The sequence below is a fragment of the Sinohyriopsis cumingii genome, chromosome 7 (genome assembly GCF_028554795.1).
Source record: "Sinohyriopsis cumingii isolate HCF-2022 chromosome 7, ASM2855479v2, whole genome shotgun sequence".
NCBI classification, from domain to species: Eukaryota; Metazoa; Mollusca; class Bivalvia; order Unionida; family Unionidae; genus Sinohyriopsis; species Sinohyriopsis cumingii.
In genome coordinates this window covers 114,538,315-114,554,594 of record NC_142967.1, presented here as the reverse complement: position 1 = coordinate 114,554,594, position 16,280 = coordinate 114,538,315, and the positions used below count along the sequence as shown (strand labels likewise).

At 36.6% G+C, this 16,280-nt stretch overlaps 1 protein-coding gene across 1 annotated transcript in view; it reads left to right on the top strand.

Annotated features, from left to right (window-relative positions):
- The first annotated feature begins 958 nt into the window (after positions 1–958).
- LOC149795964 (B-cell receptor CD22-like) overlaps positions 959–16,280 on the top strand; it is a 32,273-nt gene continuing 16,951 nt past the window's right edge. The window contains exons 1-4 of the mRNA XM_089963904.1: positions 959–968; positions 3,631–3,816; positions 11,602–11,877; positions 14,325–14,594. Of these exons, the coding sequence (XP_089820030.1) occupies positions 959–968; positions 3,631–3,816; positions 11,602–11,877; positions 14,325–14,594 (742 nt within the window). The remainder of the gene's footprint in view (positions 969–3,630; positions 3,817–11,601; positions 11,878–14,324; positions 14,595–16,280) is intronic.

The following is a 16,280-nucleotide window of genomic DNA, read 5'->3' as shown; positions in this document are numbered from 1 at the left end:
TACTTGAAGTACATGACAAATAACATGTAGTTATTATTTCAAATCCTGGTTTAACCGGAAGTTTAACCCTCATCCGGGTATCCGTTTTGCGCAGTAGCCAGATTTAATATTAATGTATTGAGAAATCATTTTATTCTTGCCTTAACACTTGAGACGTCAAAGTGTTTTTCTTTCTTATGATTTTGGATTTTCTCAGGCTTTTATTATTAGGAGATCTAATTTTTTAGTTCTTGGATTATACCTGGATTATTTTTGGATGTGACTCGAAAAACCGTACGTTCTTTTTCTCATTTCCACCTTGTTTTTCTAATGAAAATGTATTTTTTAAATTTTACAAGGCTTGTTTTCTTTACTTTTTTCTTGTTACTGTTTAAAAGAGCCTAAACACGTAAAAGGTTAAACTAATACACTATAAAGTGTTCATTCGAAGTTATCACCACGCACCGTCCTCCGAGTCTGTTATCATATCAGGCGTTGATTTATATGTTCTACTCAGTCATTCTCATTCTGTTCTGCCTAAAATTGAAATATCAGTAAGTATTGTGAATCACTGAGTCTTGAATCACCTTTTTCATTTGTCCGGAATAGGGGAATTTGCTTCTGCTTATCATGTAGTGATGAACTGAGTTTTCAGCTGGGTCATTTCTGACTTATGTATGCGTGGATGGCTGGACTGGAATTGTGACAAGCGGTACATGTGTTTCTGTTTTGTCAATGACAGAACGGAGTTGGGAACAAAACATGAAATTAGTTGAATAAAAATTATCAGAACGACTTCTGTATGAAGTACTGTTTATAAGAGGATATCAAAGTTGTATCCTTTTGGGGTGCAGCAAATTCAAATTTGGAATGTTACCTGTAGCCTGTAGTACAAGTTTGAGCTGTTGGTTTAAGTTTAGAACCATGTGATTTTAGTCAGGCGAAAGAGCTAAGAAATTATATTTTGATGAAATTGAAGATGCAGAAAGGTAAGTACATATATTGCCTTTGTTGTTACGAGCTGCATATTTGTATGTCCTGTCTGTTGTGCGATCTTTGTTGGATGGATACCAGCTACATGACCTGTATGACTTGTACTGTAGATAAAAACTCTTTTTCAAAAATAGTAAATCAGGGAAAATTGCAATGCAGCTGGGATGTGAGGGCCAAGTTTGCCAGCGAATAATAATAAGACTTATTCGTCATCTTAGCTTATTGGCTCAGGAACCCATGCTTTCCTCCCTTTTCAGTTCCATTTGTGTTACACTTTCGTGTTTGGACTGACCTGTACAATAGCACATCCTTGAAAAGAGATAGGATAGCTCATGGTTTTAGTATGCCTTTCTGTGTTTTATATTCTAGATAGCACTTTTCCATAGTCCATTGCGAATCGCGAAGAACATTTCTGCTAAATATAAGTATTTAAAAACCAAATTATGTTTTCAGTACTGCCTATCGCATGTTTGGTGTCACAAAGCCATTGGTGGCCATTGCTAATATTACCTTCAGTAGATAGCTTGGTTCAAAGTTCTGTCAGCTCACCAACGTCGTCATCTGTATCGCATCTACTTTTAAAAGTCTAAAAGAGCCTGCTCATCTCATACATTGACAAATCTAATATTTTGTACACTAAAGTCGTTAACTGGACTGATTGTTTGTTGTGGGGTTTAACGCCACTATTCAGCACACGATAGGTTATGCATGGAGGCCAGTATTGCATGTTTGTTGTCATAAAGCAATTGGAGGGCATTGACAATACTACTTTCAGTCGATTAGTTGTTCAAATTTTGGGGGACTCAGCTCACCAACATCGTCAACTGTATCATCTCTACTTTCAAAAACCTCAAAGAACTTGCTGATCTCATCCATAGATAAACCTAATAAACTAAACTTTTCCGTGTCTGCTACATAAGTACATTGTTTCTTTACAATACAATGTAGATATGGAGCATGATACAATTTTAGACACACGTACGTGCAGTATAATAAAGTGTAGTATGAAAAATTAATGTACCATTAAATCAATGTTAAGGAAAAGGAACAAAATGAGTAATAACAGTAACATGCTTTATTTTGTACATTAAAGTCGTTAACTGGACAGATGATACATCGTTATTAGTAATGTCAATTGTTCATCATTTTGACTGAACCTTCATTATTCCATCCATTTAATTTGGATTTGTTTTCATCTTCACTTTAATTACAATTGTAACTCTAGAGCAATGTTAGAAATAAATTATAAATAAAAAACAAAAACCGTTAATTAATTAAGTAATAATGAACAGATATTATAAATTTACGTTCAAGACTTTTCATTTGCACACAGATTGTATCATTCCGGTTCCATTGTGTGTGGCTTCGCTAGATACTAGGTCCGGAAAGTGGGACATTAGTTCATCTTGTTAATCAATGACAACCGAAACGTAGGTTTTCATATTCATGTTATTTTAATTACAGCTGTTGTACCAGTGGTTTCTGTAAAGCTAAGAACTATTGGCAATGCTACCGATGGAGGATCTCTGACATTTACCTGCCAAGTAGAAACGGATGTAAATATTGCAAGTGTAAACTTCATGAGGGATTCACATGTACAAGTATATATCTTTCCACCTTGTGGTTTGCATTCCATCGATAACAAGAACGATGCATACAACGTAACTTGTTCTAATAATCGATCATATACACTGGTAAAACATAATATCAGCACCAGTGAACACGGGAAGAGTTGGACGTGTCAGATACTCGCAGATGATGGACATTGCCGTAAAGCATGCTTGAGCAACAATGTTACTGTACATGTAAGGTGTAAGTAGTGACTTTTTAATATTCCATATTGTCTTGAACGGTGGTCTTAACTTAAACAGGGTTTGCGAATGGGGTAGTATGTTTATTCCTAAGATAAAACTGAAAGCGTCTTGATGCTATGTTAATCAATGAAACGTGGAATAAAACGAAACGTGTCATGTGAATTAAGCGCAAACAATTTCGTCAACAATTTAGCTCTGACGGTATTTCTTAACATTAATTATCATGTCTTACAAACTATGACCAGAAACAGACAACTCTAATTAGTTGATGTTAATATGCTTAATGTCTCCCAACGCATTTCACAAAGGTGACTTGATAGGTTCCAAATTTGCAAAACTGGTTTAGTAGTTAACGCGGTAGTCTATTGCAAATCAAAATGATTAATGCAGCGGTTGATCACATGACTACTATATTGATTAGGTTTATAAACCCATATAATATGTTTCGATATAAAATTATGTAAAACACTCTGAAGATGTATCAAGATGGCATCATATAAAGCAACAGCCTCATTTCAAATGCATCCATATGCTTCTCAGCGTCTTTAACCACGGTAGCTTGAGATTTAAGAATAAAGTAGGTATTTGGCAGCAGAAACATGATACAACGTAAACACATTTTATTATTGTTTTTGGAAATTGACACCATCTTAAATTTAGATTTTTCTAATACCGACACGTTTTCAAATTGTCCTAAGAAAACGCATCAATATTAGTATTAACATGTTCGACGTGGCTGGCGATTGCTATTACACCATTTTCCTTCGTACTGTTCTGGACTCTTAAGTGAAACTTACAATCAATGGGGACTTGATTTCGCTCTTATGTTTTATTGTTCATACAGTTCCCGTGACTACAGTTCAGCTTACAGATGATGCTGACCAGCCTTTAGTTACATCAGTGTCTGTTATTGCCGGATTAGAAATGATCATCAGATGTAATACGTCTCCAATTGGAAGTAGACCAGCAGCCTTGTTCCTATGGTACATGCGACATGAAAACCAGTCATATGAATTAATAGACGGTCAAAGTATAATCCACAAACCAAACCCAAAACAGGTACCGGGACAGCCAAAATCTGACCTGCTTGTATCCTACAGTACGATGATGTTCATGCCACAGAGGTCACACAATAATATGTACTTACGGTGTGCTGCGAAGGACGACACGTACAGTGCTACTCTTGTTGGGTCACGAGAGGTTCAGATTTTTGTCCAGTGTATGCATATTACTAGATAACACAACACCTTTTACGTCATTTTGCTAATTAATAATTTGCTATGTATGAAGAAATAGCTCATTTAAAATGGGATGAAATGCAGATTCCATATTATTTCAATATTTTGTAGTAAGCACAGCACACGCTTCATTAAACCTAGGGTAGAGTCTCAATCTAAAGAAAATCTATTCCTCCCAGAAAAATTAGTGTGTGAAAATTTCAACTCATGATTCTCCCAATATGTCAATTTTCTCATTTAATTGGGATAAGTTAGGTTCAACTTTTCTTTTAATAAAACTTTTGCATTATATCAACTCTTTCTTTTTCAAAGTCGACAATTTAACATAAAAGCATGCATGTCATCTTTCAGTGTGACTTTAGATGATTGAAAATGTAAAGACATTGAATAAGAAGAATGTACAATCTATACCAAACGTATCTTTCTGGGACCGCCACTAAACTTTTATATTATTTGGTAAATCAACGTTTATAATCATCACAAGTTGTATAACCTTAAAGTTTGATATCAACGTAAAATAAGTTTATTCATCATACTTACTTCAAGACACAAATACATTAGTGATGAGCTTGGCTCTAACTATTCTGATAGATGATAAACAGTCAGGTAGATTGATTGATTGATTGTTTGTTTTTAACGGCGCATCAGCACTTTTAGGCTATTTAGCGCCAAACAAACTGTTACTTGTATAATCTTTTAAAACTTATAAAAGGTTCTATATCGACCAGCGATATAAAAGAACAAATGGTTGAAATTAAAAACGGTAAGATGGTAACGGTGCAAAATAAAGCTTCCCGATCAACGGGAGATGTAAAAAAGATGAATAGGTATTAAAATGGGACGGTATATATATTGCATAAAACTGCACAAGGTGATAGCATAAAAGTCAGAGTTTAGAGTAAATATTTACGGCTTTCAAGAACTCGATAATACGAGTGATGTTTATATTATCAAAAAGTTCTTTCATGTCATGCACAACGTAATAACGATCGCGCGTAGGTTGTAGGTCAAAGCACTCTATCATAAAGTGCTTGACAGTGAATGGTTCATTGCAAGAAACGCACTCTGGTGGGTCTTCACCTTTTAGTATGTGGGTGTGGGTGATATAAGTATGACCAATTCGGATTCTTGCAATGACTACCTCCTCCCTACGAATGCTTCTGTAGGAAGGAGTCCATTCTCCTAGAGTTGGTTTGATTGCATGAAGTTTGTTATTTACAGCATCATTCCATGATGCCTGCCACTTCTGACGTAAGAACTTTCTGATACAAGGTTTAAAATCAGTATATGGTATTTTAAAATCAGATGGTTCTTGAGAAAGGGCCATTTTAGCAGCGCGATCTGCTTTTTCGTTACCTTTAATACCAATGTGGCTAGGTAACCAACAGTATATTATATTGTGGGAGACACTCAGCTCCGTATTTTTTACGAGTATGCTTTTCAATAATGGGTTCTCCAGTTTTCTATTGTGTAGTGAATGGAGTACTGATAGCGAGTCGGAGAAGATAATACTGTTTAAAATACAGTTCTTTTCTATATGTTGCAGAGCAAGGTCTATTGCTCTGATTTCGGCTGTAAAAATTGATGCTCCATTTGGTAAGCGAACTTGCGTTGTGTGATTTCCACAAACAAAGGCTGCAGCAGCCTTTTCCTCATCCTTTGATCCATCAGTGTAAATTCTGGTATAGTTTTTAAATTCGGTGAGGAGTTCATGGTAAGAGTTGTGGAAGATACAAGGGTTTGTTTCGGACTTTTTCCCATCGTGTAGCGTAAAACGTACTTTTGGTTGTTTAATTAGCCAGGGTGGTGTTTCGGAGATGGATGTTTTCAGAATTTTTGAAAGATCTATATTTGCATTGTCAAGGCTGGATGATATTCTAATGCCAAAGGAAGGTATGGCGTTTGGTTTATTTTCGTATAAAGTTTTGTATTTGCGTTGAAAAACAGCCGAAAAAGCAGGATTCAGAGGGTTTGATTTTAATTTGAGAGCATACTGTGCGGAAAGCATTTCTCTACGATGCGATAACGGTGGTTCATTCGCCTCAGTTAGAAGGCTTTCACAGGGGGATGTTTTAAATGCTCCCAGAGCCAGTCTTATTCCCTGATGATGAATTGGATCAAGCATTTTAAGATACGATTTTCTGGCAGAACCATACACAACGCAACCATAGTCTAGTTTGGAGCGAATAAACGTTCTGTATAAATTTAGGATGACTTTTCTATCAGCACCCCAGTCAGTGTGCGCTACTACTTTAAGTAGGTTAAGTGCTTTTAAGCATTTAGCTTTTATGTTCTTTAGGTGTGGAATAAAGGTCAGTTTTCTGTCAAAGATTATACCTAAAAATTTGGTTTCCTCAACAACTGGAATAGGTGTTCCATCCAGTGTGAGGTTCGGTTCATCGTGATGTTTTCGTAACTGACAGAAATGCATGCATACCGTTTTTGATTTCGAGAATTTGAAACCGTTTGCATTGGCCCAATTTGAATTTTGTTTATATTTTGCTGCAGTTGTCTTTCAATTGTATGCATGTGCTTTGACCGATAACATATTAGAAAATCATCAACGTATAACGAACAATCCACACCAGGAGTCAAACACTTGGTGATGCTATTAATTTTGATGTTAAAGAGCGTCACAGATAAAATACTGCCCTGGGGCACACCCATCTCTTGCTCGTGCAGATCTGAGATTGTAGAGCCCACTCGTACTTTGAATTCTCTGTCGGAGAGAAAGTTGGATATGAAAGAGGGCAGACGGCCTTTTAGACCTAGATCGTTCAGGTCATTTAGTATCCCGTACTTCCATGTCGTGTCATAGGCCTTTTCTAAATCAAAGAAAACCGCTACTAAATGTTCTTTCTTAATAAATGCATCGCGAATGAATGTTTCTAGTCTAACCAGATGATCATTGGTGCTCCGGCCATATCGAAAGCCACTTTGGAAAGGAGATATTAAATTGTTAGTTTCCAAATACCAGACAAGCCGAGAATTGATCATTCGTTCCATTGTTTTGCACACACAGCTTGTGAGTGCAATTGGTCGATAGCTGTTGGGGTCTTCGCTATCTTTACCGGGTTTGGGGACTGGTATTACAGTTGCTTCTTTCCAGATTTTTGGCACATTACCAGTAATCCATAAATCATTGAAGAGTTTCAAAAGAGATGTTAATGATGATTCTGGAAGGTGTTTCAGAAACTGGTAATGTATCTCGTCAGGCCCAGCGGATGTATCATGGGCCTTATCTAAAGCCTCCCTAAGCTCCGATAGTGAGAACAATTGATTATAACTTTCCGAGTTGTTGGATGTGAATTTTAAACGTGACTTTTCTTTTTGAGTTTTAAGTTTTTGGAAGGCTTCTGAATAACTAGATGATGAGGAATTTTTCGAGAAACTGTCAGCAAGAATATTTGCAATGTCACGTTTTGAACTAAAGTTGTTACTGTTCAGTGTCAGATGTCGGAGAGGGTTTTGCTTTCTCTTTCCGTTTATTTTGCGTATAGTGTCCCAAACGTTTTTAACAGAGGAACGAGAGTTTAAAGAGGAAACATACTTCTTCCATGATGCTCTTTTACTTTCTTTGATTATGTGGCGAGCTTTGGCCCGGGCAATGCGATATATATTTAAGTTTTCGGGCGTCGGTTGATTATTAAATTTCGTTAATGCTTCTCGGCGTAGTTTAATGGCTTCCTTACATTCCTTAGTGACCCAAGGTTTTTGGGTTCTTTTACAATATGGGGAGGACTTGGGAACGGATTCTTCTGCAATCTCTATTAAAATAGATGTAAAATGCTGAATGGTGTCGTCAACATTGAAAACTGTATCCTCATTCAGCCTAGTTTTACAGAGTGTTTCAAACTTGGCCCAGTCGGTCTTCTTTAAATTCCAATGTGGAATTACTTCATCGACTGTAGAGTTAAGATTTACAAGAAAGATTGGGAAGTGATCGCTGCTGTGAAGGTCATCAGCGACCTTCCATTCATAGTCCAAAAGCAGAGAAGGAGAACAAATTGTCAAATCGATGCTTGTGTATGTACCCGTGCCTGGGTGTAAATATGTAGGTGTTTTGGTATTATATAGACACAGATCGTGTCTAGAAATAAAGTCTTCAACTTTGTGACCTCTGTCACTTATATGATTTGATCCCCATAAAATGTTATGGGCATTAAAATCCCCGAGTAAAACAAAGGGTGCGGGAAGCTGTTGAACAAGATTGTCGAGTTCGTTTGGTATTAGGTTAGTGTTTGGTGGTAAATAAATAGAGCAAAATGTAATCACTCGATGTAGAGTGACGCTTACAGCAATGGCTTGTAAATTGGTGTTTAAATGAATGAAGCTATGAGGAGCTCTGTTGTTTACAATAACAGAAACTCCTCCTGATGCCCTATCAACATTTGGAGAGCAGGTGTTAAACAGGGAGTAGTTTTTAAATGTGATATTGTCTGTATCTTTCAAGAATGTTTCTTGAAGGCATAGTACCGCAGGATCATGTTCGTTTAAAAGCAGGAGAATATCATTGTAATTTGCTTTAAGTCCTCGACAATTCCATTGTATGATAGTGTTTTTCATTATAAATTTAAATTAAAGATTGTGGAGCTAGGTTAGACCTTTCGCAGAGGGAATTTGTTTTGTTATTTCTCTGGAGGAAGTACGGGGGTGAATTTTTTGTTTGTAGGTCTGGAGTTCCCTTGTGCGCATGGAGCAGATTCTTCTGCATCCATGCTCTCGATGTCTCCAAACCTGTTATAAAGTTTGATGGGGTCATCTGACCCCTTTTGTTGCCTGTTTCCGTGAGATTTTTTATTCTTTGGTGATTTAGTTTGTTGGGTATTATTAAATGTAGTCTGAGTAGATGCCGTGTTTTTCTGTGCTTGGTAATGGGGGGTGTTTGAATTTGGTGTTGAATCGGGTGCTTCTGTTTGTGTTTGAGCGTCCTTCGTTGTTTTAGGATTGCTCTTCACTACAGTGGAGATGGATGGGCCAGGATGGGCTGTTTTTGCCTGTACAATTTTTCTGGCTTCTGGATAGGGAATATTATTTGTGTATTTTACCCTCTGAATTTCCTTCTCCTGTTTCCAGGTATCGCAATCCTTGGAATTTGCTCTTTTCCGCAGTTGACACAATGCGGAGTTGCTCTACAATCAGATTCCTGATGAGCATTGTCTCCGCATCGGCCACATATTTGGCTCTTGGAGCAGCGGTCTTCGTGATGGCCGTATTTTTGACACTTATAACACCGAAGGGGGTTGGGAATGTAAATCTCTACCTTTACTTGCAAAAAGCCAACTTTCACCACTTTGGGTACAGTTGGCCTGTTGAAGGTGAGTACAATGGTGTTGGTGTCCTGCAGATTGTTATTACGTTTAATACGTATTCGTCGGACTGCAGTGACACCTTCATCTTTCATTCCTTCGATGATGTCAGCGTCGGTGACTCCAGCCAAGTCACGGCAGCGAATCACGCCTTTGGACGTATTCAGTGTGGTGTGAGCGAATGAGGTTACTGGGATATCAAAGAACGTTTTCATTTTCCTGATATTGTCTGATTGACCTCGTCGCTCACACTCAATAAGAAGACAACCCGATTTCAACTTTTTAACACTTTTAGGTGTGCCAATCGATCCTGTGATAGTCTTTTCGATGACAAATGGAGATAGTGCGGCAAGCGGTTTCGTGGCATCTTTTGACTGTATGACCATGAAGCGTGGAAATGACTCCACACTAAATGGTTCATCGTCAGACTCTGATAAGGGTTTCGATCTTTTATTTTGATTTTTTTTGGAATTATCCATGATGGCTAGATTAAAAATTCAGCACCCGTGCTCCCCACCCACCAAGGAGCCCAACAAGGGGACACTTTTCAAGTGTCAGGGATACACAGATACCATACTCAGTTGATAAAATTACCTTTGAATGACCCTGAAGTCGCCAATTTCTAAGGTCGGTAAAATTACCCCCCGATTGACCCGTTAAGCCACCGCCTTCTAGGAAGCCTTCTAAGACTTGGAAAAGGGAAATATAAAGGAAAAGAATATAGGGGCAACGGTGGTATCAAGAGAGATACAAGGAGAGAGAGAAAGAAGGTGAGAAAGTTAATAAAGACCTCCTAGGGCTCGGCGTGACCAGCCGATTTGTCGGAACCGGGCCCATCCCGACCACCCGTCTAAGAGAAGTAGAGGCCAAAGTAGTGTATTGCAGGGAACTGCTCAACTACCAGGATCCTTTCCTCCCCCGACACGGGACGCAACCCACGGCAAACAGGTTGCCTCTACTTAGTCGCCTTTTACGACACGTAGCGAGGCACGTTGGGCCAATTCTACAACCCCGGACCCGCAGGGGGAAACAGTCAGGTAGACATAATGACAGATTTGAAAGTCGCACTTATGTTTGAGATTGGTATCTATGTTCTTATATTTAGAGACAAAATAAGGTTTGTTTCATTTTGATGCTTTATGTTTTATTTGGCTGTATTTCAAATAGTGAAATTTACGTTTTATATCAATTTAAATGCTTTTTTCTACATTATTGTCGTTGTTTTCTTCCATTATTTAAATCTTGCTTTTAGGTCATGGCATTCCAACTTGTAATAATCCATCTCTACATAATATCTGCAAATCAATGACCTGATACTAAATTTCGGATATGTAATTATCTAAATAAAAATAAGAAACGTCGTTTCAATCTTTCCACCTCACCACTCTTCAAGCCGTTTTACTTAGCAGCCACTGCCTTTATATATTTTATCGAAATTAGGCTTCAGGTCGCTTGGATAAAACTCACATTAATGCATTATGTCGGCAAATTATTACTGAACTTTCGGACCTAGTAAACTTCTTACACTCCTTAAGCAACTATGTTCCTAAAGTGTGTTACACCAACGTTCACAATCAGAACATTAATCATTTTAAATGTCACTGATTTATCGGTTATTTAATCACGCGAGTGCAACATTTATTTCACATTTATAATACTCCGGCAGTCGACCCGGACTGGTCAGAAATTGAACCAGCAACGCTTCTTTTACGAGTTTGAAGTTGCAAACAGAGCTAACGCGACTCCATGAACTACAATTTATATTTAATGATTTCCTTTGCAAATGACATTTGCAAATTTTGTGTGGATAGTAAAAGTATAAAACTTGTCAAAAATTATGGTGTTAGATATACCACAATTTGTGGAAAATGCTTGCCATTATAAACAACTAAACACAGCAATATCAAATGATGTAGCCATATTTTTATTTTGGTATAATTTAATCACGGATTTTCTGACGATAACTTGGCATATCTCGTATGGATTGTTATGGATAAAATCATATCAAACATTGGAGCAAACTGAATATAAGGTGTTCAAATATGTATTAAAAAACATCGTGACAGTATTTATTATAATCAGTAGGTCATTGACAAAGTTTTGTTCTCACCATGAAGGCATGGATACTAAAATAGCAAACTTTGAACAATTTTGATTTAATACATTGTAACGTAAGTATTGTACTGGTGCAGAACTAATCCACACTTTACGTCAAATAAATAGTGGCTAGCTGTAAAGATAAATAATATCATTTATTTTCATTTTCAGATCCCCCGACTGTTCACCTTTACCCCAACAATACCATATATAATGTTACGGAAGGCACAACTAATTTGACGCTAGCTTGCAATGTGATCGACGCCAGTCCTATTCCACAGTTAAATGACTTTATTTGGCTGAAGGATGGGACTACTATATCAGGACAGACCTCATCATCCTATACCATTCAGTCTGTAAATAGGTCAGATAATGGGACTTATCTCTGCAAGGCCAAGAATGACATTGGAGATGGAATATCAAATCCCTTAACCATTCAAGTGCAATGTAAGCATTTGGATATTTTCATTTGAATATTTAGATGCATTGGGTTGTTCATGCCAGAGAAATAAATACTAATTTGAAGAACTAAACTTAAAGGAACATAATAATACATACCCGGCTAGGGGCACGTGGTATGAAGTAGGCAGTTTCACATATATCCAGATCGTTCAGAACCATCGGTAGAATGATGATGAGCCGTCTTCCAAATTTTGCCCAAAATAAGCAATCGATTATTTCAGTGCAGGTCAATCATTATGGCTTTATCATGTTATGATATGCAGATCCCTTGCAAATGTAACGTGAATACTAGGCATCCTTAATCTGGCCATAAACAACGTCCTATCTTAAACTTTCTAGTATTACTCACTGTGATATTCACTCTGATTATATATATATATATATATATATATATATATATATATATATATATATATATATATATATATATATATATATATGTGTGTGTGTGTGTGTGTGTGTGTTTGTATATATATATATATATATATATATATATATATATATATATATATATATATATTAGTGTTTATTTCAGAATGTACATTTTAGTGTGCTGTTTTCTCTAGAAACTAATAGGCTTTATAAAAATGAAGAGTCATCATTGCTCTTTTTTCGTCTAGCTCATGACATATTTATTAAAACGTGTGTAGTGAATCTAAGGTCATTATATATAGTGAATCTACGGTTGTTATAAAACAGATCTTTGTTTTCTTGTTTCGTTTGATTTGTTTTCTGCAGTATAAAGACATCAACAAAATTCTTCCGTATATGTATTTTACTCTAAAAAAATAACATTCTTTACAGTGTATGCATTTAACTATTCTAGGAAACTATTTTAAAATATTCATGAAAACTCCATGCTTAAACATATGCTCTGTTCTCTTATACATTTTCTTTGAATCTCAGTTCGCCCAAAATAGTTATTCGAATACGCTTGCCAGTCGGTGGTTCTTCCCGGGTTCTTATAAATATACAGGCTACCATGTATAGCTTATATTTTGCTGAAAAATGGCACAACACCCATAATAATAAACTAACAGATCATAAACTATGAAATATAGATCCGCTAAAGGTGCGAATAAGAGGCACATAGTGGAGAATATAATTTACATCTGTGCTGAGAAAACCTTTGTACAGTGGGGAAATATTTGTATGGTCATTGGGCTTCCTTTAGTTATATATGACCTTGTAAGCTGTGTACCAAAATATATACAGAACTATTTTCAAACCATAAGTGAATAATATAAGAAGCAGCTGCTTTGAATAAAAAGGTATTGTAAATACTGTTTGATGTTTTAAATTTAATCTAAGGTTTCGAATTTTGTCCTCCCAGGACACTCCATCAGTATGCCTTACAGAAACAAAAAATTAACATGTAGATGTTCTGCTGTGATCACTCTATGTGCTCGTGAAACCCTCTCAAAACGCATTACATTTAAAACTTGTAATTCAAATCTTGAGGAAACTTGACAAAATCTCCCTCAAACAAAAAGATAGCCAGTTTATAGATAAAATGCATGTACCATCCAAGTCACAAAGTCTTTGCAACCGGTTATTTCTTTTGTTTCTTGAAGATATGTTAGTATTCTATAATAAATATGTAATGTCACTAATAGGTTACATTAATGTCATAACGAAATAGATCTTAGCAAGACATCTTTCATAATGTATCCATACACAGGTAATTTGCAAATTTCTAAAAGTGAAATCATGATTTTAAAAACAGATTTATAGTGTGTTTTAACTAAAATAGGATGCGATCATATTCTTGCCATATTCTAGATATGCTGGTTATGTTTTTGAAAAGTGAAACCTCTTCCGATCACAACAAAAGAAAATAAACGAACTTAACATGTTTTTAAAGGCACGAATCTTGAATGATTCCATTATAGGTTTTCGTTTTTTTTGTGTGTAATTGGGCAGATTATAATGCATATCCTCGACACTTAGGAATTTTATACTACAGCCCATTTGTACTATTTGCAAATATATTTGTATGGAAGGTTCAAGACAGTTCCCTCGCTTGATAAATAAATTCACCCTTCATGAATTTCTGACCTGGAAAGGAATCATGTAACAATTCACTTCCTAAGGTGTCTGCATTAAGCATTCAGTTTAACAACACAATTATATATTACACTATGCATTAAAGGTATTCTGTTGAGAAATATGTTTGTGAAGCAATGATATACTAAAATACTTTTTGTAATACAATGCATAGATACTCAATGTTACATTTAAAGGAGTATATGGTAACGAATAATTAAAAATATAAACTTTGGTTAGTAGACTATTCACTGAATATTGAATTCAAGGCATTATTTCGTGTGTTCATAAAATACACGGTTGCTGTAAATAAATTATAAATTTGCTATAAGAAGAATATATTCTTTGCTATTGCCTGATACTAATTAAAATACATTTTCTTCTAGACAAACCGGAAATTTATCTTCTGGCAGAAACAAGCGTAGAGGAGGGTCAAACTCTTGAGGCAACATGTAACGTTTCAGCATGCCCATCACCTGCTGTAAGTTGGACCATGTCAGGAGGAGAAATATCAGCCTCGGCTGTCCTGCGAATTCCCTCTATATTAAGAAACCAGAGCGGAATCTACACCTGTATGGCTCAAAACGTTCTTCATCCAACAAATCTGTCTCCTGTCATCGGTAATGTGTCGGATATTCTCCGTGTTGATGTTTTATGTAAGTAAATATATACTCAGTTCTTCATGACAACGTATTTATATTACTAGCTGAATAATTGCATTCCTTTTTTTGCAAAAAAATGAAAGTGTTAATTAACATTATAACAAGATACATTCCTCGTCTGAACTGCCAATTGTGTTTACGCTTTATGTTGAAGCAGTCATTTTGTTTAATTGATATCTCAGGCTTAACAACTATGGAAAAATATTTGGAAATATAGACACGTGCAAGTTGTTTTACCCATTTGGATATTGCTTAATGTACACTACTGTAGCGCAACTCACTCGACAAAACTACCAAGATTCTCGCTTTCGGGATTTCTTTAGGAAAGGTCTTTAATAGAGGTAGTACCCCGTTGTATCTGTCTTTGGACTGGCCCTCCAGAATGTGACATAATTCTGCCCTAGTATCTTCTGAATCATCGACTGAATCGTAATCGGGATCACGGCTAAATCGCAGTTTGCTTCGTCGACAGTCTTGGTCACGGGTCATCACTCCTTCAAGATCGACGGCGAAATTAATATTATTGAAATAACAAAATAGATATGTCCAGATACTATCTGAATTATTTTTACTTGATCGAACCTTGCAACGCCTCTATTCTGGTCGACGAAAGACTAAATCCATATCATTTTGAGACTATATGCTCTAGACGGTTTCCGTTCGTCGAACAACGGACAAATGTCCTGCTCAGTCGCCACACTAATGTGCATCATACCACACCACAATTGCAACCACATCTGGTTATACCACATCACTGCATCCATATTTGGTGTGAATATAGGTATATATAAACAACAGCAGGATCACGTTGCCAAGCAACAAGACGTTAGATGCCGAAATAAAGTCAGTTATGACTTTAAATCGAAACTTAAAATTAATCAAAACGAATAGTATTGTCCATGTGTTTTCTAGTTGCAGAACCCAAGCCTCAACAACTATGTACTTCAAAACACATACGAATACATACAATGTCATCTGAAGTACGGTTAAAGTACAGAAAAACACAATATTAAATAATTACAATTGAAAACAAATTTCAGTTCAAATGATAGTCATTGTGCAAGAGCGGTTCATCATCAGCTGTTCTAGACTCCGCATTGTTATTGTCTGCTGCGAGAATTCCTTTCATGGTCTCAATGGGGAAAGAAGCAACTAGGCTGCCAGCATCGAAGTCGTTTTCCCTCTGAATGTATGCAACTCTTTCCGATTTCTCATTATTCAATTATATCTCTCCGTTGGCGACTTTATTACGTCCCTGATACCATTTCAGGCGACCCACGTGCGCTACGAGGGGTTTTCCGTGTCTATTGTATTTGACATTATACATGATGTTACTGAACATGTTAAGAACTTCCTAAGGCCCATAACACCATGTCGGTAAATTTGGCGAAATTCCCCCTTTCCTCATTGGCGAAAACAACCAGACAAGAACTCATCAGCGCACCTACCTGGCTAGTATATCACAATAGCACTTCTGTCGGCGGAGGATGCACTGCAAGTTCTCTCTGGCAAAAGGACTTATTTGTAATGCACGATCCCGTTCCTGCAAACTGCACTAGATTTGATTTGGTGGTCGTCCCGACACATCGTCTAACGGCAAATTAGTATCACTTCCCAGCATCATGAAATTAGGAGTAAAAAACTTGGCTTCACGCACTGCTAAGTGGCATGACATAACTA